A 27997-nucleotide genomic window follows, 5' to 3' on the forward strand; every position below is an offset into this window, starting at 1 on the left:
ATCTATACCGACTCATTCACAATGCATGTATTTCAGTGGCGTATAAAGTCATCGTTTCCACCCACACAGAGAAGGGCACTCTCGTCCACTGTACGTGAGTTGACATTGGGCGGGGTCGACCTGCGACCGGTCGGCCTCGCACGGCTGACCCGTATGGCCTGAGCAGCGGCGCCGGCTCACAGGGAGCCGTCCAGGGGCGGCCCTCAGTGCCGCCGGGGGCGCTGACACTGTGACAGCCGCTCCCAGCCGCGCGCCTGGAAGTACCGACGCAAACTATTATTTCCCAGATCAAGGCAACTGACAGCACTGTGCACACATCCACAATCCACAGTTGACATCGGGCTGAAAATGGTCTATTGAGGTGAACACGACTGCTGCATTCAGAGCAGTAACCCAGCTAAAACGGAGAGTAGCGTGGTACAACATCGTACAGACACTAAATATTACTGTCAACGACATCAGAAACGCGCGTGTCTCTGCTACTGTAAAACCCAACAGATTCGGCACTAACTGGGAGCAACGGAAACCACCGTAACAAGCTCGCAACGCTCACTGATTGGGGAGTACGTACGATCATACGTACCGATCGCAAAACTAGCTTCGTCACAGACTCAACGTCAGCGTCAAGGCCGTAACACGATTCGACCGTCGTTGCGAGCGCTCCAGGCGAATTAGCACCGATCACGTCCAATAAATACGATTGATATCATCAGCGCCAGTCAGCCCTACCTCAGCGGCGCCATTCGACCAGAATCGATCACATTTGAGAGCTAGCCTCACTACGTCTGACACAGGAGCGTCATGTCCTGCCGCCGACACACCAGAGATGGGCCTACAGCCGCGGCGGCTGCCGCTCCCGCTTGCAGCGTCCCGGAGTTCAAACTATCCTACTGCGCCGTGCCAAGACTGGGCGCCTTGGCGGCCGCCCACCCGAACTTTGCAGAGCACCGGCGGTACTAGCGGGGCTACCAGCGCACAAACGGCTTGAACTCGTCGTGGACGCTCCAGCGTTTGACCGACTCGTAGCCGAGCACCACCATGAAAGAGAAGGTGACTGAGGAGAGCAGCCGCGCCGACAGGCCCTTGGTGAAGATGCGCCACCGCTCCTCCATCCAGAGCGCGCCGACCGTCTCCGGCAGTGTGCCCGCCCGCTGGATCTGCCGGCCGGGGGAGGACTCCGTGTCAGCGGAGAGGCGCGGGAGCCACCAGACCGCGGCCGGAGATAGGATAGGCGAACCGCCCGACCGGGCCGGCGGAGATGTGTGTGTCGGGGGGGGGGGGGCAGAAGGGGTACAGCACGACGGCCAGCGGAGTGCACCGGGCTATCAGTCCCTCAGACCGGACCCGTGTACATACAGCCCCGCGATGTCCGCGCAGTGGACGGCTCCAGCGTCAGACCCGCGGCGCCAGACACCATCTCTGACCTTTGGCCGTCACTGACATACACCAGGCGCCCGCCTGCAATAACAAGCCCCGATGCGCCGCAACGAGCCGAATGGGACCTTCGGATGAGAGGTGCATCATACGGTTACCACAGAACCGCCTACAAAAAAAAAAACGAAACACATTTTTACAATCGCTGACTTTTTCGAAAAAGAAAGGACAGCAGTCGGTAACATGCAATGGTTCTGACGGCCCCTACAACGCAGGTCACGCTATATACATGTGCAGTAAATATACGTCATGAAGTATCTTCCGAATTAATTTGGGAATCGCTTTCATCGGGGTGACACAGGTAATATCAACGAGTACAATAAATATGAATATAATTGTGTTTGTTTTGTAGTTACGTCATTACGGTCTAATAGGACCTTTTCACAACCGGAAGGGTGATTGGAATTAGGGAGACATTGGTTTGGGAGACTACCCTGGTGCGCCGCCGAGGCTGAGCCAGTCTTGACGGACGGGCGGAAAGAAATGTAAGAATTCGATGGAAATACAACTCGTCTCATAATTCGAAACCAATTCGATATGCTCATTTCTCGGGCGAGCGGCGGCGCCCGCGGTGGCCGCGCCGACCGGACGGCAGTCCCACTGCTGACCAGTGTGGCTAAATTCATTTTACGTTAGGGGGAGGATGTGGAAAAAAGGCCGGAAATGATGTCGTTTTTTCATAAAACTTGACTTTGACCCTTTCTTCATACACATATGTCGCCGTTTTCATATACTTCACGAGAAAATGATGTAGAAATATTGAATAGGTACTGATAAAATTTTGAAGGCATTCTGATATTCGGGAGAGGTTTTTGAGTCGGTTCATACATTCAAATATTTTGGTTATTCGAATTATGGTTGTCTTGGCGTCTTTTGAGAGTTTGCGAGGTTCGTGTTTCTCTTGCTCCTAAAAGTTTAAGTTCGAGGTTATATTTTAAGTTGTGACTGCCGTGAGAATGTCTTTATTTCTATTTTTAGGATGTCATTATACTTTTCATTATGGGTGGATTTCCCCGCAACATTACAATTTTGGACACACTGCTGCTGACTGACCTGGTACCGTGCGCGGACACAGTCGAGCGGGTTGGTCAGCGCGGTGGTGGTGACGCCGCCTAGCGTCGCCGAGAGACACTGCATCAGCAGCAGGGGACACAGGCTAGGTGGCAGCACCTTCACCAGCTGCTCTGTGGACACACAAACGACGGCGGTCAGCCCGGTAGGCGGTAGTCATACCACACACCACTTTTTCAGGCCCAGAAGGTCTCAGGGTGATTTGAAATAATCCATTGGTGAAACTGAGACGTAACAGGAAAAAATGCAAGTTCTGGGTATTCGATGGCAACGCCACGCAGGCACACATTATGCATAACTGAGACCCCGGCCAGCTAAGGCACCGATTACAATCAACGAACAATGAGCGAACAGCATCGGACGATGAACAAAGGTGCATAAAACGAGCCATTGCACATGACGCTAATATTGGCAAAGGCTCAAAAAGTCTTAATAGAATAAGGCAAATTAGGAGTCTAGGACCTGGGATAATCACACTCATTGTTGTGGTAAGACCTTCGTGAGTCAATGAACTAAGGCACACCGTAAAATTTACATGATAAAATATTCAACTGAGCAGAGGCAACATTGGTAATTACCTTGGTAAAAGTGGTAAAAACTCCACCATAATGCCGAGTTAGGAACATATGCACAGATGGAGGCGAAGTATCCCCGATAAAATCCCCGTAGCCCGTCTTGTTTGTAGACTTCTTTGATAATTTCTAATGCTATCTGAAAAAGGAGACAAAAATATTACCAAATTTACAGCCAAGCGCAATGCACCATGCAACGCGATGTGCTCCATAAAAAATAATGGGTAGTTATAATAGTAATAGTTATATAACAGTAATAATAACTTTTTTTTAATACATCCATATCTTCATTAATGTAGTAATAATTCATATAATCATACCCTTTAATTCATTTTATAGCTGCCTACGAAAACAAAGCAGCCAAAGAAACAACAGTGGAGTAAGAACAACAACAATTACCCATCAAGTAGGTACAACGAAATCGCCATCATCATCCACGCTCCACGCTCATACCCTTCGTTTGGAGATGTTCTCGTACTGGATGCGCAGCGGGTTGAGTTTGCGCGTCTTCTTGCCGGGTCGCGCCTCCACCTGGCCGAGCACCATCAGGTGCTGGCTGATGACGTCAAACGGCACGATGATGGTCTGGCCGACCAGCGAGGCGGCGCCGCCGCCGGCCAGCGCCCGCATGCGGCTGTCCTGCCAGCGGCGGCGGGCGCGGCCAGAGAGCGGAGCTCAGGTTAGAGGCACCGCGCGGCGGCCGGCGCCACCGCAGGGGGCGGGGGTAGTTTAGAGGCACCGCGCGGCGGCGGACTGGCACATAGCGGCCAGAATAGGTGAACCGTGTGTCAGAGCAATGTTTTGATCCAGCTTCGTTCTGGTACGGTCAATCGCTTATCAATAGGTATGGAATTGTCGGCATTGATTCAATGTGCAAGACGGAGATACGCAGTAGAGCTACGGTAGTGCGGTGATAAGTGCAGGCGCCAACCACGCTGCGACACTATTGTGCTATATAAACAATAAACACACACCGACCTTCACAAAGGTCAGGCGAGCAGATCGCAGCACACAGTTCTAAAATCATCTAAAAGAATGGTGACGCTTCACTTTAACACACGATGAATCAAATAATTCACCGGCGCCGTGAGAGGCATCCACAAGATCTGTGGGCCCGCTCCGTCTCGTTTGGCCGTTCCAAACGCCCGCGAGCCGGTCTCACCTGCACGCCGCACTTTTGTAGCGCGTGCCGCACGGTCTCGTAGGTGGTGATGTAGGCCACGCCGGAGACCAGCTGGAACGCGCTCACCCAGAAGCCGCGGTACAGGCCCGACACACCCTCGTGCACGAACGTCTTGCGGAAGGCGTCGAACGTGCCACTGTAGACGCTGTGGTGGTGCTGGATCTGACGGAGGGGCGGGGCGGGGGCGGTCAGAGGCGGGGAAGTCAGAGGAGAGGAAGTGGCCAGGTGGTGGGATGCTAAAGGACAGGGGAAGGGTCAAATGGAAGGGAGCAGGCGGAGAGTGGGAGGGGTCAGAGAGGAGGGATCCGGCCAGAGATAATGAGAGCGCATTGCGTCGACAATGAATAGACAGTGAATGAATGAATGAATGCATGAATGAATGAATGAATGAATGAATGAATGAATGAATGAATGAATGAATGAATGTACAGCAATGAATAAACGCACGGCTTGGTTCATTGTTGATTTCTCATTTATTACGTGGCTAATCAAGCTAAATTGCGGAAAAATACACGCTGCTCTATTCATCCCTGAGATCAGGGATTTCGGGTCTTACTCTTAGTTCTACACTTTGCTTCCAAGGGCTAAAGGTCTGGCTACACTATGCGTTTTCTTCGTGCGTTTTTTGCGTGTTTGCGTGTTTTGCGTGATATCGTTCTAGAAAAAAGAGCGATATTACGTTTTTGTGATGTTTTTCACCTTAAATTTTAGTTACATAAGAGTTATATTAGCTTTTGTATATAACCAAAGTAAAAATTACATTGTTTATAACTTTTTTCCTAGAACGATATTACGCAAAACACCCAAACCTGCAAAAACGCACGCAGAAAACGCATAGTGTAGCCAGGCCTTAATGGCGTGCCCAGTTGACGGCACGCGGGCCACACGTGGCGCCTACCTGCAGTCGCGTCTTGATGACGGTGAACGGGTAGAGCAGGCAGCGGATGCTGAACGAGCTGGCGATCGACATGGGGATGAACTTGCGCTTGTCGAGCATCTCCCACTCGATGGTGCGGATGTACGGCTGGGTGTCCATCTCGCACCGCTCCGGACACCGCTGTGGGAGAGCAGCGGGGTCAGGTCAGGTCAGGTCAGCGGGTCAGGTCAAAGGAGAAGATCGGGGCAGAGGGCAGCACAGCAACCTCTTCGGACAAACCTCCTCACCCGACCGGCCTTGACCCGACATTCGGACTTTTGGGCCTTCGGACTTGAATGAGGTCGAAATCCAAGCTAACTGTTCCCAGGCAACGCGCATGTTATTAGACCGGCTGGACACAAGAAACGCGATGATATTGAAACTGCTGCTATGCGACCATTTTTCATTAACCCTCGCCCGCATTGGCCTTTTACAGTATAGGGGAGGGAGGTACGTAGGACCCCCAGCCGTTCGGCCCCTGATCGACCTAGAGCTTTGCGAGGAAAATGAAAGTGTTGTCCGTGATGAGAGGAAGCCGATGATACCTACCCAATTTTAAGGTCGTAGGTCAATGGTTGACCTGCCAGGTCAGGTCAATGACCCAATAATCGGGAAATCGGGACTTGCTGGAGAGATTGACTTGATTAGAGTGATATTCCAAACTCAAAAGTAAGATTCTTATGGTTTTTCCGGGATCCCGATTACGAATTCATGTTAGTTTTGATCAACTATGATGTATTCATGCATTTAGAGTGGGTCGGGTAAGGTTATGTCAGGTCAACCAGCAGGCGTCCTGCTGGCTATCCATACAAGTGTAGGTGTAAACCACCACTGACAGCTGCGCAACATGCTACTTAGCCCCAAAACTACTTCTTAGATGTTCAAATAGGCGCTAAATTCAAAATTAGCTCGAAAACTATCCTGAAACACTACTCTAAGGTCAATGGCCTTTACATTGCCTTCATCTTCATGTGACCTTGAACCATAATGCATGGGACAAACACCATTACACATGTTGAAACATTTACAACCACAAGACTGGAAATGCGCAGTTAATATGAAGCGACATACGCCGAATCGCCATTCCGGCCTAACATGCTCTCGAGAGACAGGTTACAGATTAAAGATCATCTGGGTCCTGGGTCATGAAATTTTCAGGATATGTGTAAAATGGAATAGCTGTTGTTGTTTGTTGTTGTTCCCCCTGGGACCTCCTTACGGAGGACCATAGCCGAGAGGCTCCCTATGGCGAAGGTAGCCGGCCTCCAAGGCAGCCACCAGGTCGGCGTCCCGCAGCCGCGACGGGTCGATGTAAATGCTGCCAGTTAGCCGCAGGCGGGCGCCAGCGAGGGCCGGGCAGCGGAGCAAGACGTGCTCCGGCACGTCCGCCTCCTCCCGGCACACGGCGCAGAGCGCCGCGGGGCACCGCTTATCGGGGCACTGCAGGCATGCCACGGAGGGGTGGCGGCCGATCCGGTGCAGGTATTGGAGCGAGCGGCCCCAGTGGCCCGCCCTCAACTGGTGCACCGAGATGGCGGCCTCTCGGTCCTCTCCGGGGATGGGGAGCGGCAGGGTGCTCCCGAAGATAGTCTTGAAGAAGGAGTCGGGCCAGTTTTCGCGCCACTGACGTGTGGCCGTCCGATGAACTGCCCGTGTCAGGGACCGAGCGTCCGAGGGCACGGCGCCCTGGGGCAGGGTGGCCGCTTGTTTGGCCAGGGCGTCAGCGCGCTCGTTCTCCGCCAGCCCGCAGTGAGCAGGGACCCACTGCAGGGTCACCTGCCGGCGCTCGGCAATGTCCAGCAGCGTCCTCCAGATCGCCGCGCCGATAGTGGTGGTCTGGGCGGCCGCTCCCGCGCTGAGGAGGCTCAGGGCGGCTCGTGAGTCAGAGCACGCCACCAGCGGGGCGGGGGACGGCTCATCCCGGACTCGCTCCAGCGCCGCCCTCAGGGCGAACAGCTCCGCACGGGTGCTGGAGCAGAGGCCTCCCGCCGCCACCTCCACCTCGAGAGTCTCCCCCGACGCGGTAAAGATGACGGCGCCGCCCCCTCCTCGCCTGACCCCAGCGTCCGCAGAGCCGTCGGACCAAATCCACGTGGCCTGGGCTGGGAGCGCCGCCAGGTGCCGCCGCGCGGCCTCTCGTCGCGTCTCGTTGGAGGAGGCTCGACGACCGCCGGGTCCCACGTCCAGATTGAAGGCGATCGGGCGGCAGGTTGTCCACGGGAGGAGGGGAACCTCGAGGCGCGGCTCCACCGTCACTCCCTCGGCGCCCGCCTCGATCAGCGCCGATCGCCCCAGATGTCGCCAGCCGGTGGTAGACCGCAGTCGAGTGGGTGGGTCGGCCTCCGCGACGCGGCGAAGAGGGTCGTCCTCCGGCAGGGCGAGCGCTCGGCAGAGCGTTCGCGCGGCCAGCGTCTTCCTGGTGGACCATGCTGAAGGGATGCCTGCCTCGGCCAGCAGGGGGTCCCTGGGGGTGGACCGTGGGCATCCGGTCACCACCCGGGCGGCCGCCAGCAGTTCGCGCTCCACCAGCTGAACGTGTGACGGGGACGCGGCCGGGAGCCAGGCACCCGCCGCGTATTCAAGGGCTCCCCGGACATACCCGTTCGCGACTGTCCTGAGCTGCGCCTCGCGGAGACCCCAGGTCCGGCCGGTCATCCTCCGCAGCTGTGCCGTCCGCGGCCGGACCTTCCGCCGCAGAGAGTCGCAGTGGTCTTTAAAGTGTAGGAGTCTGTCGAAGGTCACCCCCAGAAGATGTAGGCTGGTGCCACCGGTGACCTGCGTGCCGTTCACCAGGAGTTGCACGCCACGCTCGTCCCTGCTCCGCTGAGTCAGCAGCAGCGCCTGGGTCTTCTGTCCGGCGATGGACATCTTCCAGTGCCTTGCCCATCGGGCCAGGGCGTCGGCCGACTTCTGGGCGCGAGCCACCGCGAGCTCTACGGTGGCTCCAGCGCTCAGTGTGGCCGTGTCGTCCGCATACATCAGGACGTCCGTGCGGTCCGAGGCGTTCCGCAGGGTCTCGATAAGGTCCGCCGCCCAGAGCGTGTAGATGGTCGGTGCCAGGACCGAGCCCTGCGGCAGGCCCGCGCGGAACACGCGCTCGCTGCTGTGCGCGCCGTTGACCTCTACGCGGGCCCGCCTGTCGCGAAGGAACCGGAATATCCAGGTCGCGAGACATCTGGGGAGGAGCTTGAGGAGCTTCAGGTGCAACATCCGGTGATCGATCGTGTCATAGGCACGGGAGAAGTCGAACGCCAGGAGGACAAAGCGGTCCGCCGTCACGCCATCCTCCGGGCCTCGTCTCGGCTTGGGGCGATTCCAGCCATCTTGAACGGTTTGGACCAAGCGGGCCAGACTGTCTTCCGCCGACCTCCCGCGGCGGAACCCGACCTGTTCGGGGGGCACCAGTCGGTCTCGCTCGATGAGGTAGGTCGTCCGGGCCGCGATCATCCGCTCCGCTAGCTTGGCGATGTGACTCGTGAGCGCGATCGGGCGGTAGCTGCCCACTTGTTTGGGGTCTTTGCCGGCCTTCAAGATGGGGATGATGGTCGCCCGTCGCCATGAGGCGGGCGTCTCGAAGTTGGACCACGATCTGTTGATGAGTGCCAGAAGGGTCCGGTAGGCCGTCGGTCCGAGGTGCCGCAGGTGTTCGGTGCATACCTGGTCCGGTCCTGGCGCCTTCTTCGTCCCGAGGTGTCGGATTTGGTCGTACATTTCCTGTTCGGTGAAGGGTTGACACTGGTCGGTGCGCTGTCCCCTGCAGCGGCACGGGGCAGCCTTGAGGCCGCGGAGCTCCGTCTTGACGATCCGGTCGCGCTTGGGTTGGCGCACGTTTCTACTGACGTGGGCGTACGTGCGGACGAACGCCTCGGCCTTGGCCCGGTCCTCCGCGAGCAGTTGCCCGCAGTCCCCGTTGATGGCCCGGTCTGGGCAGACGTCCGGTGCAGCACCCTCCATCTTCCGCAGGATCTTGGTGACCTTCCCTATGGCTGCCGGCTTGTTCAGTTCTCCGGTCGCCAGTTCGCGGAAGCTCCTTTTCTGTGCTTCGGCCTCCATGGTCGCAACTGACTTCTTGGCTGTCTTCCATCTGGATCTCGCCTCCTCCGAGTCGTGCTCCTTGAGGGCGTCCCTCGCCTCCCGGCGCTCCGCCACCGCGGCCACGAGGTCCGGATCGAGCGCCCATGGCTTGGGGTCGGCGCGCGCACCCCGCGGGACGTGGGCGGTGCTGGCGGACAGGATCGCGGCCACCAGCCGCTCGCTGAGGCCCTCCACCGACAGCGAGTCCGGGCGCAGGTCAGCGAGGGCCGCGTCACAGTCAGCCGCGAACCCAGTCCAGTCCGCCTTGTGAAAGGCCCATCGGCTCTTGCGGATCCTCTTCGGTCGCGTGCCGCCGATCGAGGTGTGGATCAGCTGAGGGAGGTGGTCGCTCCCCAGGTCCTCACCGACCGTCCACGTGCAGCGGCCCGCCATGTCGCGGTAGCACATCGCGACGTCCGGGGCGGTCTGTCGAGTGCGGTTCCCGTAGCCGACACAGGTGGCCGCGCCGGAGTTGAGAGTCACCCAGTGATGGAGCTCAAGCCAGTCGTTCACCCGGGTCCCCACCGCGTCCGGTTCGGAACAATTAACATCCCAGACGGGGTGGTGGCCGTTGATGTCTCCGACGGCTATGACGTTGGGTAGCGATGGGAACATGTCCAGAGAGAAGTGGTCTTCCCGCTCGTCCTCAGCTGACAGTCGGGACGGGGGGCGGTACAGGTTGTATATGTCGAGTGATGATGACTCTCTTGAGGGCTGGCCTCGCATTTGGTGCGGGATGATCTTGATGGCGCACCATTCCGTCGTGGTGTCTTGGGGCAGGAGCGGGGACGCCTCGATGGTTGAGTAGGACAGGCCGTCCCGAACGTAGATGGCGACGTCCCCACCCTTGATCGGCCCGTCCCGTCTCCTGCCCTGCGCCCGTCTTGCGACCGCGGCCGCCTGGTACCCCGGGATGGCGATGTTCCGGCCAGACGGCAGCTGAGCCTCCTGTACCGCCAGCACGTCCACCTTCCTGTCAGAGAGCCAGCGGGAGACCTCGGGAACCTTCTTCCGCAGTCCCTCCGCGTTCCAACTGACGAGCAGTAGTTGGCTTCTGGTGCGGCAGTTGTGGCGATACCGGCGATTCTTGGCACGTCGGCTGTACCCTCCCCGGGGGCCCGATGGGCCGCGGCCGCGCGCCCCGCCACTGGCGCTCGTGGCGGGGCCGTCGGTGTTCAGTTACTCAGCGGACTGGGGGCCGCGGCGACGCGGCTCCCCAGCCCGCAGCAGGTGGTCCGGTGTGTTCGGTGGTGTCGCGGCTGCGGGGCGCCGAGGGTGGCACGTCGGCCATCCGGCGTCCCGCCCGAGGGGGGCATGTGGGATCCGTTTGGTGAATCCGGCCGCTCTCCACGGCCGGACCGGGCAGCTGACGCCGCCCACACCGTCCACCCCGAGAAGGCGGATCCCTCCAGACGGCAAATGGAATAGCTCGAGGTTACTAACAGTTTTGTCGCGATCAGCCACTTTTTCCGCGAGTTATTCGCGAAAAACCGAGGGGGTGTGGTGTGGTGTGGTCCGTTCGACCCCCCCCCCCCCCCCCCATAGGCGCAAAGTTAATTTACCTCAAAAGTAGCCCATTGACATGCCAATTTAACATCTGTTATCATTTTTGCGCCACGTTACGGCCTACGTGCTCGTTTTCTATGAAACTTTAGCTCGATTGGAGGTGAAATGCCTAAGGGATCGTCGCAATCTCGGTCTGAAAACCGACAAACAGAAGAAGATCTATATTCATTTTTATTGTCTTTTCTGAACATTTAAGCTGTCTTGCCAGAGTTGTCAAAACCCAAAGTCAAACCAATAAAAGTTATCAGCAAGACAGGCATGGCTATCAGCAAAATTGTGCTGAAGCCAGTAGTTACCAAACAACACTTAAAAAAGTGGATTTTTTATAGGATGACCACTGATGCTATTATTATCAGACCAGAAGAAGCAATAGTCAGCATGTGGGTATTGCAGGTGGTGGCAAACAGTAAGTGGGAGCACTATTAGTATTCAACTACAACAAATATGCAGGTACCTATCTAGCTTCAGTTAGAATCCAACAGCAAATACATGATACCATTGAAAACAAATTTCCACACACATCACAACACAGCACAAAGCTACGTTCAAATATTCTGATCAGCACATCTGGTCCACTCCTATCTAATAAACGTTATTTGGGCTGCAAAGTCTGAACCCCAAGGCATGCTTTGTTAGAAATGACAATAACTGATCTATAACAATTCACCCCAATCTCCTTTGAAGCAGGAGTCATGTAAATTTGTGGCTGTCAACTTTGTCTGTGGTCCATATCAAAAGCAGAGTTCATCCTGTAAAAACAAGTTCATGGATACTGATACCTATCTGCAAATATATGTATACAGCCTATGACTTATTGCAAGACATCATATTTATCACATCATAAGCAAGTATCAAATAATCCAATCCTGTTGGGCAGACTTTAACCCTATTCCTGGCGGGGGGGGGGGCCTCAGGAGCCCCCCCTGAGGTTTTTTGGTTATTTCTCCCAAACGCGTTGAGCTAGGAAGCTCAAATTTTCTGACTTTTCCTAAAAGGCTTCTACGCAACATGTCTGAAAATTTTGAGTTGATCTGACCTCAGGTCAGGTCACCAGAGGCGGTTTGGTGACCCTACCCCAGAAAAGTTTGCAATCACGCCAGAGCTAGAGTTTTTGACCGATCAATTTCTTCTCTTCAGGCTTTAGTTAGGGTACCAATATGTGCAATTTGTATATCTCGGAATTTTGATATCCGTGACCGGTCAGGTCAGTTTCGCGACCTCCCAATTATAAGTCAATGGGGGAAAAATCAACTCCCTGCTTTTACCACTAAAACGGGTCGGAATGGCCCCATATACCATACATGACTTCATATACGATCAACCTTCACTACCTTGAGGTCTGTTTTGCTGTTGGGCAGCTGTGAGGTCATGTGACGTCACCAAAGGTCACCAAAGGTTTTTGGCCAATAACTCCGTACAGGAACAAGATACAGCCGCGTGGATGGTCTCATTGTGTTCAGCTCGTCAAGACGCATCGAATGATATACATGATGACCTCGAGGTCACGTGACCTGAGGTCAACCTTTGGCCTTGACCTTTCGAGGTCAACATATATATCATTCGATGCGGATTGACGAGAGGATCACGATGATGCCCTTAGTTTGTTCCTATCTTGACTAATTCGAAAGTTATTCGAGAAAAACTTTCTCCATATCTAGCGCCGCCATTTTGACTTTTTCGACCCCTGTGACGTCATCTTTGACCTGACCTGAAAATGACCTTAGTAAAAATTGTAGATCTTGACCGTGCGTATCCGATGCCGTTTACCGTTTGTCGCTGCGATGTGTAGTTTTTGAGATCTGAAGGGGGGCCGAATCGCCCCCCCCCCGCCAGTTTCTTGTCCCGGCGGAGCCCGCCAGGAATAGGGTTAAACTAGCATCATTCATAAGAGTGCTTTTGAAAATTCAGCAAGGATAAAAAACAGTTGCATATGAGAACAAGCCTAGCCCCAATGTCACATATCAACAGATTTGGAAATTACAAGGATGGTAGGTATAGATTGTGATGCATCATGCTCAAGATAAACTCAAAGAGATACAAAAAGAGATACAACCTACAAAACAGCCAACCTACAAACCAGCCAACCTACAACCTAAAACCTACAACCTAACCTAACCTAAAATCTAAAAACATACAACCTTAACCAGCGCCACACTGGGGGGGGGGGGCTATTCATAGCCCCTCCCGGTTTTCTGCAATAACTTCTAAAACGCTTGACGTATCGCCGCCAAACTTTCAGTACCTTCGGCTGCATCAATTTGACACCTTGAGTCAACATTTGAACTTCGTATCTATCATAGGTCGGCCGGAAATAACGTCAGAGCGACGTCATGTTCGGCCGATTTCGACGCAAAACATTGAACCACGGGAATCGCTCCCAAGAGCTCAGTTTTTGAGCTAGATCCAATTTCTTTGCATGAGAGGACTCAGAATGGACTGCGCTATCAAACTGCTAGCAAGTTTTAGCCAGATATCTTCAAAAATGGCCAAGTTATACGCATTATAGCAAAAATTTCACAATTTTAATTTTTTCAAATCAATTTCTCTGTACGAATTTGACATCGTACATCAATATAAATAGCACCATTGTGTTTCTGAGCTCAAACTGCATCCGATAGACATGCTTTTTTATTCAAAAATTTCAACTTTAAAATTTGACCTTTTTTGACCTGAAAGTGACCTGACCTCAGCTATATTCAGATGAAAATGGCCTCAAATGACACAGGCGACACCGAATTCGAAATCTATGGCCTAAATGGACCATAAAACATGTGTCACGTGACCGACTTCTGACATAAGATTTCTGTGACCTATGATGACCTGACCCTGACCTGAAAATCAAAGTACAAGTTTGGTACCCTCAGGGTATCTAAAGCATCTGTTCACGAGTGCTTTAAAAACTCAGCCTGATCTGACTTGTAAGACGGCAGCCAGCTCCCAAAATGTGAACAAGCCAAATATCGATAATTTTTACTTTGACCTGACCTGTGACGTCATCGGTGACCTCGAGGTCAATGAAATTAGGTTTCGCTCGACAGTTTTTCCGGGGCTATCAGATGCCGTTTGAATTTTGACGATCGGCCCAGTAGTTTCGGAGTTAGGAGGGGGGGGGGGCTATGAATAGCCCAACCTCTGCAGCCCAACCGGCTATGAATAGTGAACCTCTGCACAGTCTTCAGATGTCGCAACTTCGCAACGCCCTCACTGCCAGAGGAGATGTCACGGGGAAATGAAACTTGCAGGATCTAGTATCCATTATGAGTCTCACAACTTGTATATCTCGGATTTTTCCTAAAGGTCATATGAGGTCACGTCATTTTCGTGACATCACCATTATAAGTCAATGGAGAAAAATGAAAACTGCTATTCTGGCGCCGGGAACGATCTCCAACTATCTCAAGCACACAGAATCGTGATTTGATGCACTCCTTGCAAGGTTAGATGCGTCACTTTTGTAATGTTGACCTTGCGTGACGTCATTTATGACATCAAGGTCATATTAGTTTTTCGTCAACAACTCTTGATCAAATTGAGCTAGCGAGTCGGGAAGGCCACCAATGGACTCAGAAAGACCTGCCGAATCTAATAATATGCAACATGACCTCTTTCGACCAACTTCGTGACCTGGGGGTGCTGACCTGACCTTGACCTGAGGTCAACACCCCAAGTTGACCTGACCCGGACAAAAAGTATATCATTCGACGCGCCTGAGCGAGGCGAACACGATGCTGCCAAAATCGCGGCTCTGCGGCCGTTTTTTGCGAAGTTATTCACCAAAAACTGAACCGTACCTTGGGGCATTTGACCTGACCTCAGAGGTCACCGGTTGACCTAGGACCTTAAAATCGGGTACCAATCTCTGCGTCTCGTAACGGCGCACACGCTCGTTTTTTCCGCGACGCGCTAGCTCCACCAGGGGCGAAACGGCGAGGGGGGTCGTACCCGCCCCCCTCGGCCGGCGCGTATGTAGAAAACCAATAGGTCCGGCGAGGGTTAAGGGGGATAACGACAACTCAAGAAACTCAAGATTAAGAAACGATATTTTTTAAATTACTTTTTTATTTTCTAGATCACTGTGCTTCACAATTAACATTGTGAAATGCAGTGATCAAGGTCATATGTGACCGAAAGCTTTGTGTATTTAAAAGTAATAAAAAAATAAATATTGTTTTGTAATCTTGAGTTTCTTGAGTTGTCGTTATCCAACTGTCATGGATGCTTTACAATTATACAACCTTAAACGGCCGTACAAATTATGCTGTTGCACATTCATATTAACCCGCGCACCGACGGGGGGGGGCGGATATCTGCCCCCCCCCCTCTGAGGTTTTTCGCGAATAGCGGGAAAACCGCGGCGCGTAGCGCCGCGAAATTTGGTATGACTATTCCCTAATCAATTTTACACATGGTGTGCAAGCTTGAACCTCCTACCTTTTAAGGTCAGGTCACCAGGTCACTTTGAATGACCCAACCTCAAGTCACTTTTTTGCAACTTTGTCACCGTGCCAGAGCTACAGTAGACGTCAGAAACCTTTGAAAGTCGCAGGATGTTATTAGGTCATTAGTAGCTACAATTTGTATATCTCGGAATTTTGATATCGGTGACCTAAGGTCAGGTCAATTTCGCGACCTCCCCATTATAAGTCAATGGGGGAAAAATCAACTCCCTATTTTTACCACTAAAACGGGTCGGAATGGCCCCATATACCATACATGACTTTATATACGATCAACCTTCACTACCTTGAGGTCTGTTTTGCTGTTGGGCAGCTGTGAGGTCATGTGACGTCATCAAAGGTCACCAAAGGTTTTTGGCCAATGGCGGTGTTTCACGGGACGCTGCTACCACGCTGCTATCAAATTGCGCGAGCTGACGTCACACTTGTGGTAGTGTTGGAGCAATGGGCCTGTTGATGTTTCCATGGAAACCCAATTTGACACGTGTAAAAGCAGCGTGCTGCTATCACCGGTGAAACAGGGCCAATAACTCCGTACAGGAACAAGATACAGCCGCGTGGATGGTCTCATTGTGTTCAGCTCGTCAAGACGCATCGAATGATATACATGATGACCTCGAGGTCATGTGACCTGAGGTCAACCTTTGACCTTGACCTTTCGAGGTCAACATATATATCATTCGATGCGGATTGACGAGAGGATCACGATGATGCCCTTAGTTTGTTCCTATCTTGACTAATTCGAAAGTTATTCGAGAAAAACTCTATCAATATCTAGCACCGCCATTTTGACTTTTTTTACCCCTGTGACGTCATCTTTGACCTGACCTGAAAATGACCTTAGTAAAAATTGTAGATCTTGACCGTGCATATCCGATGCCGTTTACCGCTTGTCGCTATCTTGCTTCGTTCTCGAGATCTCAGGGGGGCGGTCATCCGCCCCCCCCGTCGGTGCGAAGTTGGCGCAGACCCCCGTTGGTGCGCGGGTTAATGGCACCACAATTGTAGATTGGACCTTTTCCAAACAAATACCATAGGTTCTAGGTGGTAGGCTGTAAGTTGTAGGTTTTAGGTTGTAGGTAAGGTTAGGTCAGGTTTGGTTAGGTTTGGTTTGGTTTGATTAGAAAGCATCTTGAGGTAAAGTGCCTCTCCTTGGTAAAGTTGCAAAAAACAAGTTGAAGTGTGACACTTGCTTCACGACTACCAAAGTGAGAAGACTGCAGAACGAGAGGTAAATTGCAAAGAAAAACACCAACAAGCTTTGGCATTAGTAGAGCAGACACCACATAAAGGTTTTCCAACTGAGGAGAGGCGCTGTAGGTTTGTAGGTTGTAGGGTAGGTTTGTAGGTACTAGGTAGTAGGTTGTAGGTTTTTAGGTTGTAGGTTTGTAGGTTGTAGGTACTGGTCATAAAAGTACTCATGCTAGGCAATGTTTGCTAGCACTTCTACGTTTTTGTCAATTCATTGTTTCAGTTTCAGAGCATATTACTTGAAAACTGAAAGTGGAAAAAAATACCTAGGCACCTACTAACAGAAAAAAACTTGAAGGGAATGAACAACTAATAATTCAAATAAAGAGAAATATGCCTACCTTTGTTTTGCAATTTAGCAAAAAATGCTTCAAAATTAAAAACACGTTCCCACTAGGCACAAAAGACTTGAATAAATAAATTAAGTCGTGACCCACTTATGCACGAGCTTGTGTAGGTTATTGAACATAAGGACTCATGTTCTACTAGAGTATCATTCGCAATAAGCTGCAATGCCGAAAATCACGCCGCGTCGATTTAAAACACGTGTAGATGAAACCAGCATTAAAAACTCATTTTCAGCATAATTTGACATCGAATAAAAGATTCTCTGATCATCATTTAGCACAGGCAAAGGCATATTTGAGCCTTTATTTAAGCAAAATGTTGTCGAAACTCTTGCTATTGCAACGCGTTTGCCTTTTGGCTTTTCACCAATGGCAAACAAGCGAATTCAATATTGAACATCATCACTAGAATGTAGTACGCTTTTTTCGTCTTTGTTGCGTGTTTTATGCCTCGTATTCGGTAGAACCAAATTACCTAATTGCCGAAAATTTGCCTAAATTATCTAACAATTATATCCGGACGCCATTTAATTGCGTCCCAGAAAAGCTATTTCTGGCACCTAAAAGCTGACTCGCCCCAAAATTGGTCCTCAGCACCTATTTGGTGGATACCAGCACCAATCATGGAAAATGACCTTAATTAGCTGTTTCTGGCACCTATTCATCGGTACGCCTTACTCTTTTTTCTGAATCTGGCACCTAAATGCTGAGCGTAGCACCAATCTAGTAGAAAAATGAACTACTGGCTGGTAGAATCATGTTGTTCTGGTATAATGACCCCTGGAGTCTAGCCTAAAGGTTGCCAGTGCAGCTACACTCTAAGACAGCCCCGTAGTGATCTCAGCATTGTATATGACGTTTAAGTAAGCAAATAATATTGATTTGTTTGAAAAAAACAATGTCATTTAAATATTTAAAAGTATTTATTTTTAATGCTTAATTGGAAACATTTTTGTGAGCAATTGTCTCGATTTTGACCATTAAAACGGGTATTGTATTTTTTGACGTCATCAAATAGCTCCAAAAAAGAAATGTAATGTTTTCATTCCGTTCAAGGCCGCTGAAGAAACGCGGGATCTTGCGTGGGACATTAACCCGGTTTACATAGCATATTTGACGAGGCTCTAGTTCGTTAATTTGGCGATAATTTCGATGCAGTGTGTGTCGTGCGTATCTTAAATGCACCGTACATGTGTTTGATGCTGCCCCTAGATGGCAGCACAAGGGAGCTAGCTGTTGTTGGCAGGAGAGCGCCATGTTGTTGTTATTGTTTTGTTGTGTACTGAGCTGGTCGGAGTGACCGCTCCGTGTTTAGGAGATGAGCCTTGCCCTTATTCGTTCAACTTGAGTGCTCTGCTGGAACTCAATACAGATACTCAATACCATTACGTTACCTTACGTTACATGGTGTCAGAAGATGGCGACGAACTTTCGCCCCCCACCAGAAATAAACATGGCGTCGCCGACACTGGGTTCCGAATGGCGACAGTGGCGAAGAGAATGGAAATATTATGCAGTGGCATCCGAACTGATGACAAAACCGCCACTGGTACAGGTGGCTACGTTCTTTAACTGCGCAGGACGTGGGGCTCAGGAAGTTGCGTCGCATTTTCCTGACTGGGAAGAGACAAATGGCGACCTTGAAACGCTACTGGAGCGCTTCGATGCGTTTTGCATCCCACGGCAAAATATCGTCATGGAACGATTCAAGTTTTATAATCGAACCCAAGGGCCGGGCGAGCCCATCCTGCAATTCGTGGCAGCTTTGAGGACCATGGCTGCAACATGCGAGTTCCCGGATCGCGACAATATGCTACGGGACCGCGTTGTGATGGGTGTGAGGGACTCCCGCACACAGCAGGCCCTTCTGAAGAAGTCTGGCCTCTCGCTCACACAGGCGATTGACATCGCACTTGCCGAAGAAGCGGCCAGCCGTGACTCCAAGTTGATCAGCGCCGGAGACGAGCAGCGGCCGCCGACTGAGAGTGGAGTAGCTGCATCTATGGTGGCCCGACAGTGTCGCTTCTGCTGCCAATCTCACCAGATGGCTCGAAAGTATTGCCCAGCGTGGGGCAAAACGTGTGCAGTGTGCCAAGGCACGAACCACTTCGCCGGCAGCCAGCAGTGCCCGGGGCGCGCCGCTGAGCCGCGCCCGCGCCGCCCAGCCGGCGGCAGCGCTCAGCCGACGGCGCGCCGATCAGCTGACTGGCGGCCGGCTCCAGCCGCCGCGCAGGGACGGCGGCCGGCGAGTCGGCCGGCGGCGGCGGCGGTACAGCCGGAGGTATCACCGCCAGCCAACGTCAGCCCGGAGGCTGAGTTCGACATCATGACGACCGAAGGTTTTCCAAGTAAGGCCCACAAAACACTTTTCACTGCGGGTGGAGTGCCGGTGACATTTTTAATCGACTCCGGTGCTGAATGTGACGTCATTACACGTGCTGACTATGTGCGGCTGACGGGTGACGAGCAGGGTGAGCGGCTGAGGCCGTGCTCGACGGCACTCCGCATGTATGACGGGGGACTCGTGTACACGGATGGAAAAGTGAATCTTGAACTAAGTAACCCTGTGACGGGGCACAACTGTACGCTACAATGTAAAGTAGTCAAGGCGGCTATCGCGCCGATCCTTAGTCTAAAGACATCGCTCCGTCTAGGGCTGATCGACGTCAAAGACAGTGACCCGTTGGAGTATGTGTACCACTCACCTAACAGCCGGTCACGGGCACCGACCCCCGCCCCTCCGCCCACTGGCCGGTCACGAATTATCGACCAGTATCGGGATGTGTTTGATACAAGCAGGGTGGGTCTGATTTTGAAAGACTACGAGATTGTCACCGATCCCTCTGCGGTCCCCGTGGTCGACGCTCCTCGCAGGGTCCGTATTCACGTGAGGGACAAACTGAAACGGAAGTTGGACGAGCTCGAGGCTCTTGGCGTCGTGTCACCGATCGTTGAACCCACTGACTGGGTTTCCCACCCCGTGATCGTAGATAAGCCGTCAGGTGACATCCGACTCTGCATCGACCCCCGCCATCTAAACAAGGCGGTGCGCCGGGAGCACTATCCAACCCCGACTGTTGACGAGATAACCGCGCGTATGAGTGATGCTAAAGTGTATAGCGTGTTGGATGCCGCAAACGCCTTCTGGCAGATCGGATTGTCGGAGGCGTCAGCGCGTTTGTGTTGCTTCCACACACCCTTCGGCCGGTACGTGTGGAAGCGCCTGCCGTATGGTGTTACTTCGAGCCCTGAAATCTGGCAGCGAGTCATCAATGATCTAGTTAGTGGTCTACGCGGTGTAGAGGTTATCGCCGATGATGTAGTGGTTGTAGGCAGGGGGGCGTCCATGTCTGAGGCGGAGGATGATCACGATCGAAATCTCTGTGCGTTCCTCGATCGCGCTCGATCCAGGAACTTGGTGCTCAACCCGGACAAATTCCGCTACAAGGTCCCGGAGATCAAGTGGATGGGTCATGTCCTGACCTCCGAGGGAGGCATGCGGCCAGATCCGGCGAAAGTCGCGGCTGTTCACGAGTACCCAGTCCCCACTGACGTGCCCAGTCTGAAACGGTTTCTAGGCATGGTCAGTTTTCTCTCCCGCTATATTCCGAACGTCTCCCACCTCCTGGCGCCGCTCCGCGCGCTGACACAGTCGCGCAACGAGTGGTCGTGGTCCCACGTGTGTCAAAGCGCATTTGACCGGGTCAAAACGCTGCTGACGAGCGCGCCAGTTCTGAAATTCTACGATCCGCGGTCACCGGCTACCGTCCAGTGCGATGCCTCGAGCTATGGCCTCGGCGCCGTCCTGCTTCAGGGGGACAGCCTGTCACATATTGTTCCCGCTCACTCACGGCATGTGAAATCGCGTACTCCCAGCTGGAAAAAGAACTACTGGCGATCAGTTTTGCGTTGACGCGGCTCGATCAGTATGTGTATGGCCGGCACGTGACTGTGGAGACAGATCACAAACCGCTGGTGCCGATCATGGCAAAACCCCTGTGTGATGCCCCGTTGCGTCTTCAGCGGATGCTGCTTCAGCTCCAACGGTACGATTTTAAAATTGTGTATCGTCCCGGCTCACAGGTCCCTGTAGCCGATGCCCTGAGCCGAGCCCCAGTCAAAACGCCGCAAGCCGCGTTCGCTGTGGAGACCTCGTCACTTCGCCTCGTTGATGGCATTTCTGTGTCTCCGCAGCGGCTGGAGGCGATTCGGGCCGCCACTGAGGCGGACCCTGTTCTGACGACGGTCATCCGACAGCTGCAGCTGGGATGGCCGGATGACCGGCGCCGCCTGCCGGCCAGTCTAAGGGCCTTCCACCACCTCCGTGGGGAGTTGGCCTCGGAAGACGGCCTGCTATATAAGGGACGGTGTCTGGTGATACCCTCGTCTCAGCAGCGGGACATCATTACCAGACTTCACAGCACCCACATCGGGGTCGCCTCAATCCTCCGGCTGGCGCGACAGAATGTGTTCTGGGTCGGGATGACAGCCATGATTAAAGAGGCGGTCCTCCGGTGTCCGGTTTGCCTGGCATACCGGCCCTCGCAGCCACCAGAACCTCTGTCCCCGCACGAGATACCGAGTCGGCCTTGGGAAAAAGTGGCCATGGATTTGTTCGACCTTCGTGGAGAGACGTACCTGCTGATTGTGGACTATTTTACGAATTTTGTGGAGGTCGAGCCCCTCAGCCGCTTCACGGCCGCACATGTGATATCTGCCCTGACCTCTCAGTTTGCTCGGTACGGCCTACCAGAGACCCTTATCAGTGATAACGGACCCCCTTTCAGCAGTGAAGAGTTTCGGTTATTCACTAAGGAGCTGGACATTCAGCACAAGACCAGTAGTCCGCGCTATCCCCAGTCGAACGGCAAAGCAGAAAATTCTGTTAAAACCGTGAAAAACCTTATGCGCAAGGCTATGGAAGATGGCAAAAATCCACTTTGGGCGCTACTCATGTGGCGCAACACCCCCAGTGAGGGGATGTCTGTCTCACCGGCACAAAAACTGTTCGGTCGCGCCTGTCGCACGTTCCTACCGGCCCTCCGGTCCACCCTCCTCCCGTGCCACCCCTCCGACGTGCCGGAGGCCCTCGCGCGTCAGAAGGCCCGTCAGGCTTCGTACTACGACAGAAAGGCTCGACCTCTGCCTCCCCTGATTCCCGGCCAGTCGATTCGGATGCGTCTTCCCGGTCAGATTACGTGGTCCCCTGGCATATGCCTTCGCGACGCAGGCCCCCGCTCCTACTGGGTCCGGGTCGACGGCGTTACGTATCGCCGCAACCGCCGTCAGCTACTGAGCACCAGTGACCCGCCTCCGCCGCCCCCGCTGGTGGTTGAGGAGCCGCCCGTTTCTCCGCCGGACCGGCCCGTCTCTGAGCCGCCTTCGTATATGCCCCGTGGGACCGATTCGCCGATGTCCTCACCGCCCTCTGCGCGGCGCAGCTCTCTGGGCTCCGACTCCCCGGCCCCGGCACTGGACCCCGGTGACTATCGCAGTTCCCTCCGCCGATCGGGGCGCGTCTCCCGGCCCCCGGCCTACTTGGCCGATTATGTGCCGCGATAGCCTCTGTCCGGTGAGATCGTGACTCGGCGCCCCTACATCTGACTTGTAGTATATGCGTGTGGTAACTTGTGTCCCCGTTTTGTCTAATACACCAGGTATTGGTGTTATTGGGCTCAATCGGTGTTATTGGTGTTATTGGATTGTTCTGATGAGAAGAGGAGATGCGTCGTGCGTATCTTAAATGCACCGTACATTGCGCGTGCCTCCGCTGAGTGCATCGTATGTTGCGCGCGTGCCGCGATATGGTGCAGTGTGATGTTGCTTCGAGTGTTGCCGCGATTGATTGTTCTGATGAGAAGAGGAGATGTGTCGTGCGTATCTTAAATGCACCGTACATGTGTTTGATGCTGCCCCTAGATGGCAGCACAAGGGAGCTAGCTGTTGTTGGCAGGAGAGCGCCATGTTGTTGTTATTGTTTTGTTGTGTACTGAGCTGGTCGGAGTGACCGCTCCGTGTTTAGGAGATGAGCCTTGCCCTTATTCGTTCAACTTGAGTGCTCTGCTGGAACTCAATACAGATACTCAATACCATTACGTTACCTTACGTTACACAGTGGTCTTCAAATATTTAGAGGGGATCATTTTGTAAATTGTTCAGCACCATTGGCATCTTTTGCAACATCACGGACGGAGATATAAGCTTGCAACAAACCCTATGTAAACGCGTCTCTTGTCCGTTGTTTGCGGCGCAGAGTTGTGCCGTGGTTGTGCCTTTTTCATCCGTTTCTTACTTATGTCATATGTGTGCATGAAGCTTTGATTTTGTTTTTGGTTATTGTGTGGCCGGTCAGTCAAACGCCCCTGTAGAAACCGGATGCTGCGTTTGATCGAGATGGAGTCAGACGATGATTGCAGAAAGCTAATAATATTGAAAAGAGGGCCGGTTGCGTGGCATGTCTGTTCAGAGTTGACATTTTGCTTTACTCCAGTTTATGACCTGAGAGCTTGGCTGGAAGTGACGGATCCAAACTTTTCACGTTAAAATGGCTGAGGGTGCAATAATCTCTAGTCTCTTCTCTACATAGCGGGCTGGTATAGGAGCGTCTTGCTATGCTGCACCATAGCTGGCTAGTGATTCTCTTTTGGCTAGAAATGGCATTAATAATTATCTCCACTGGCGAAAATGGCACTTGACATCACCGAATGCAACGTTCATGTTGTTAGGATACATAAAATCAGGAAGGTTACGCGAATTAGGTAGGCAAACGTGGAATAAAATAGGTGCTGGATGTTTTGGTTTTGGTGCTGAATCAGCAAACAGCAAATACGGAGTTCAACTAGACGATCTGGCAACTTTAGGCTGTGTGGAAGCAATTAGGTGCCAGATTCAGATATTAGGGTCGAATAAGCATTTTGGGGCTGATCAGCAATTAGGTGCCAGAAACAGCTTTTTAGGGACCAGAAACAAATATTCCCCATTATATCCCACTTCTGGCAAATTTTTTAGCAAAATATTCAAATCTAATTATATTTATAAGAAAAATTCAAATGTGCAAAACTGAACAAAAAAAAGCGAAGAACTGATAGTATTTATATTTATGGTTCATATAAACGATAAATAAAGTATTTTCCAGTGTACGAAATAAAAGGTTGTTGGTTTGGAAGCACAAGCTTACAACCACCGAAATGTTTTGAGAAATTTGTAAAAAAAAACGTCTTGACAAACATAACGTATGGCCTTGAGCACTGTAAGTGGCTAAGTGTAAGTGGTAAGAAAGATAGGTCAAGATTCTTACAGATAGGTAGAGATAGGTAGAGACGGACAGGTGTGAGCCGGCAAGCCTTTTGAGAGGTCAAGGTGGGGGTTATCATTTTATGCATTTATTTGCAAATTCAAGTGAATCTTAGTTATTATCGGTCAATTCTCAGTTCAAGTTGTATCAGGGAGTCTGCAAGATTAATCTGCAAGATTAAATTCAATTCGAACACACTGCTACGCCGCTACCTACCTACTGCTCATTCAGGTTTTGATTAGTAGGTAAATCTTAGCAAAATGAAAAGTATAATTTCATTGGACAATTTGTAAAAGATATACTGACTGATTGACACTTCACCAAAACATTGCAGTGAAACTGGAAAACATCCATACACTAGGTAACCTAGACACCTGTGAGACCCCATGTCACTCCAGACTAAGTAGAATACACATTATGCCACATATGTCAGGCATAGTGGCAGAATTGTGCCCAAAATTTTGGTGCATGTCCAGCCTTATTTCGTATGCGCTGAATTCAGCGCATGGTGGCCGCTGAATTTTTCAGGGCAGGGCGGCCGCATAACTTTTTGGCTACTGGCGGTCACCAAATTTTTCAGCACATTGGTCAATCTAGCAGTAGATTCGCCCTGTGGTCGGCTCTGAAGAGGTTTGGGATGAGACAGGCCCTGCCCCGATCGTCGCGTGCTCCAACTCATGAGCCACCCTGAATCTACTCAGAGGAGGAGCGGCCGCCTAGGTGAGGCCTCCACCCTTGGCGCGGAGATAGGTATGGAAGACCTTGTTGAACATTGCCAAGCAATGCGAAGTAGTCCTGCAGTGGGTTCCTGCCCAAGTTCCTGCCCACTGCAGGATCAAAGGAAATGAGAGTGCCGACGACCTGGCGAAACGAGCGACCGCCCTGCCCTCGGACGCCCGCTCGCTGGACCGGGCGGTTCATTGTGCGGCCTCGCGTCAAATGGCGCGACAACTCTTCCGAGTTACCATTCAAGCCACTCTTAGCAAGCACGCTGCCACTCCCGTCTCCCCATCCCCGGAGAGGACCGAGAGAACGCCGTCGCCGTTTCGGTGCACCAGATGAGGGCGGGCTACTGGGCCCGCTCGCTCCAGTACGTGGATCGAATTGGCCATCTCCCCTCCGCAGTCCGCGGCGTGCCAGCAGTGCCCGGACAAGCGGTGCCCGGCGGCGCTTTGCGCCGTGTGCAGAGAAGAGGCTGACCGCTGATGTGCCGGGGCATATGCTGCTCCGCTGCCCGGCCCTCGCTGGCGCCTGCCAGCCTCGAACACACTGCTACGCCGCTTTTTGTGGCCACGGAACCTCGGCCCGGGCCTTCTTGTTTCACAGCACGATACAATGCGCTACGCTGGCTACGCGTATGGTAGTATTGGATCACCTGATTCAATTAATTCAATTAATCAATTAATTCAATTAATTTAATCAATTAATCCAAACACTCAAACATGGAAGAGCGTCCAAGGCCCTGGAACGCTCTGTCTGGTTGATATGGCCTTGGTCGGTAGATGTGCACAAGTGCTTTAAATAAAAGTGGCTTAATTTTTACACAAATAGGCACCCAACTTTCGGCACAAATCAGGCAGAAATTTCAGCGCAAAAGGGCTTTCGCCGAATTTCAGCGCATGAGGGTCTCACGGGCGTCCGGCGTAGTGTAAGGATGTTTTCCAGTCTGGTTACAGTCTGCTTTCCATCAGTGGAAACCCCTTAATAAATCCACCTTAGTGACATGACATTTTGGATTTATTAAGAGGTAGCTTTAGTAACCGGAGTCAGATATGCTTCTATGGAGAAGTCTGTGAACAGCTCAAGTGGGCAATTGGCCACGATAAGCGGCTGGGTTTATTATCCGAGAATTTATTAAGCGGTAGCGGATTCTACTGTATGTGAAAGGAGGATAGCTTACATTGGAATGTTTGTATGCTTTCAGCAGTCCTGGTAAAAGATCATCAGAAAAGATGGTTGGCCACATGTGGGTGCTAAATGGTCCAGCACGTGCAGCTATCGCGTCTGGGCTCTGGTTCATAAAGAGCAAGTCCAACCAGAAAGCATTCACGTATTTGGTGGCTGGTTCTGCAGCATTAGGATATGGCCTCAGTCGGGTCACTGAGGCAGAGGCGGCACGGGCATTGCGACCCATTCAGACAGACAAGTTCATGGCAAAGCCCATCACTGACCTGGACAAGATGCAGCGGGAGCGAGAGGACATGAAGATCCGCATGGAGCTGCTGATCCTGCGTATCCAGGCAGAGTTCTGCCACGCCCTTGAGGCTGAGGAGACGAGCGGCGCCAAGTTTCGCGTCGACCGCTGGCGGCGCAAAGAGGGCGGCGGCGGCATCTCGTGCGTACTGCAGGACGGGCAGGTGTTTGAGAAGGCTGGTGTCAACATCTCGGTGGTGCATGGCTCGCTCCCGCCGCCGGCCGTGGCACAGATGAACGCACGCGGCAAACACCTGCCTGACGGCATCAAGCTGCCGTTCTTTGCGGCCGGCGTGAGCTCGGTGATCCACCCGACCAACCCATACGTGCCCACCATCCACTTCAACTACCGCTACTTCGAGGTGCAGTCCGAGGACGGCAAGCCGATGGGCTGGTGGTTCGGCGGCGGCACCGACCTCACGCCGTACTACCTCAATGAGGAGGACGCCAAGCACTTCCACTCGACCCTGAAACGTGCCTGTGACAAGCACGACCCCGGCTACTATCGCCGCTTCAAGACCTGGTGTGATAACTACTTCATGGTGAAGCATCGCGGCGAGAGGCGCGGCGTCGGCGGCATCTTCTTCGACGACGTCGACACGCCCAGCAAGGAGGAGGCGTTCCTGTTCGTGGAGTCGTGCGCCGAGGCGGTGCTGCCCTCCTATCTGCCCATCCTGCAGAAGCACAAGGATGACGGTTACGGATACGCCGAACGCCAGTGGCAGCTGCTGCGCCGCGGACGCTACGTCGAGTTCAACCTCATCTACGACCGCGGCACCAAGTTCGGCCTCTTCACGCCCGGAGCGCGCTACGAGAGCATCCTGATGTCGCTGCCGCTGACGGCCCGCTGGGAGTACATGCACGCGCCCAAGCCCGGCTCTCCCGAGGAGCGTCTCACGGAGGTGCTGAAGAACCCGCGGGATTGGGTGTAGCTCGAGACGGAGGGTTCACGGCCGTGCTGAGTGGCCGCAGGACGTGTTCAGCCAGCGCCGCGCGCTGGGATCGGCTGACCGGCGCAGCGATGCCATAGTGGCGCCCGTGCCCCGTGGTGCTGCCTATAACCGCTCCGGTTACCGCGCCTGAGCTTGTTATCGAATATGCCTTGCGGTGCGGCCGCTGGGGGACGATCGCGTGTTTCCAGGTCCTTGCGAGCCGTGCGAGTGTGCAGCTCAGCCCGCTCGTGGTATGGCTGATTTGCGGTACGCTGTACGCTGGTACTTCTCGGCAGTCGGCCAATTATACCGATCAGTGGTCTGCTGCGTGCTGCCGAGAGTCGGGCTAAGGTGAGGTATGTCTATAATTTTCTGCTATACTATGGGTGAGAGTACTTGGGGGATTCATGTTGGGTAGATGATTTTCTGCTCCTCAACATTTCTTACCTCACTTTGCTTCTTTTTTTGACATTGGTTGTATATGGGGTGGGCAGCAAGGCTGCTTTCGTGACTTGTGAGCTGTGAACAGTGAGGGCTGAGGTATTATTGCACCGTGCATGTGTTATCAGCTGCTGTTGGTAAACGTTTGATGCGTAATTATTGGCAATGCCCTCCAGTTTGATGTTCGCCACACCGATGACCGTGATTCAATATGATGTCCCTAATTTAGTGCGACCTGTACGTGCTATACATTGCGCCGTTTATAC

General features: G+C 52.8%; 2 protein-coding genes across 9 annotated transcripts; one reads left to right on the top strand and one right to left on the bottom strand.

Moving 5' to 3' along the window:
• Positions 1–3: 3 nt before the first annotated feature.
• On the bottom strand, positions 4–24993 carry LOC122382770 (solute carrier family 25 member 44-like). 2 transcript variants are annotated; one of them, XM_043368557.1, is made up of 7 exons: positions 24927–24993; positions 5159–5317; positions 4240–4422; positions 3531–3716; positions 3084–3216; positions 2488–2618; positions 4–1157 (listed from the first exon to the last, which is right to left on the bottom strand). In XM_043368557.1, exons 1-7 carry the CDS (start codon positions 24936–24938, stop codon positions 966–968), a joined length of 996 nt encoding a protein of 331 aa, XP_043224492.1. In that variant the 5' UTR covers positions 24939–24993; the 3' UTR covers positions 4–965. The 2 variants fall into 2 exon arrangements, with proteins under 2 accessions (XP_043224492.1, XP_043224494.1); XM_043368559.1 differs by lacking the exon at positions 24927–24993 and adding an exon at positions 16866–17291.
• On the top strand, positions 23936–27996 carry LOC122382769 (oxygen-dependent coproporphyrinogen-III oxidase-like). Of its 7 annotated transcripts, none has more exons than XM_043368553.1 (2): positions 23936–23958; positions 26090–27996. In XM_043368553.1, the coding sequence occupies exon 2, from the start codon at positions 26118–26120 to the stop codon at positions 27288–27290; it is 1173 nt and encodes a 390-aa protein (XP_043224488.1). In that variant the 5' UTR covers positions 23936–23958; positions 26090–26117; the 3' UTR covers positions 27291–27996. The 7 variants fall into 7 exon arrangements, with proteins under 7 accessions (XP_043224488.1, XP_043224491.1, XP_043224485.1 ...); XM_043368556.1 differs by having other exon boundaries at positions 23942–23954; positions 26093–27996; XM_043368550.1 differs by lacking the exon at positions 23936–23958 and adding an exon at positions 24016–24134 and having other exon boundaries at positions 26093–27996.
• The last annotated feature ends 1 nt before the right edge of the window (position 27997 follows it).

Source organism: Amphibalanus amphitrite, unplaced genomic scaffold (assembly GCF_019059575.1).
Source record: "Amphibalanus amphitrite isolate SeventyFive unplaced genomic scaffold, NRLGWU_Aamphi_draft 000146F_arrow, whole genome shotgun sequence".
NCBI lineage: Eukaryota > Metazoa > Arthropoda > Thecostraca > Balanomorpha > Balanidae > Amphibalanus > Amphibalanus amphitrite.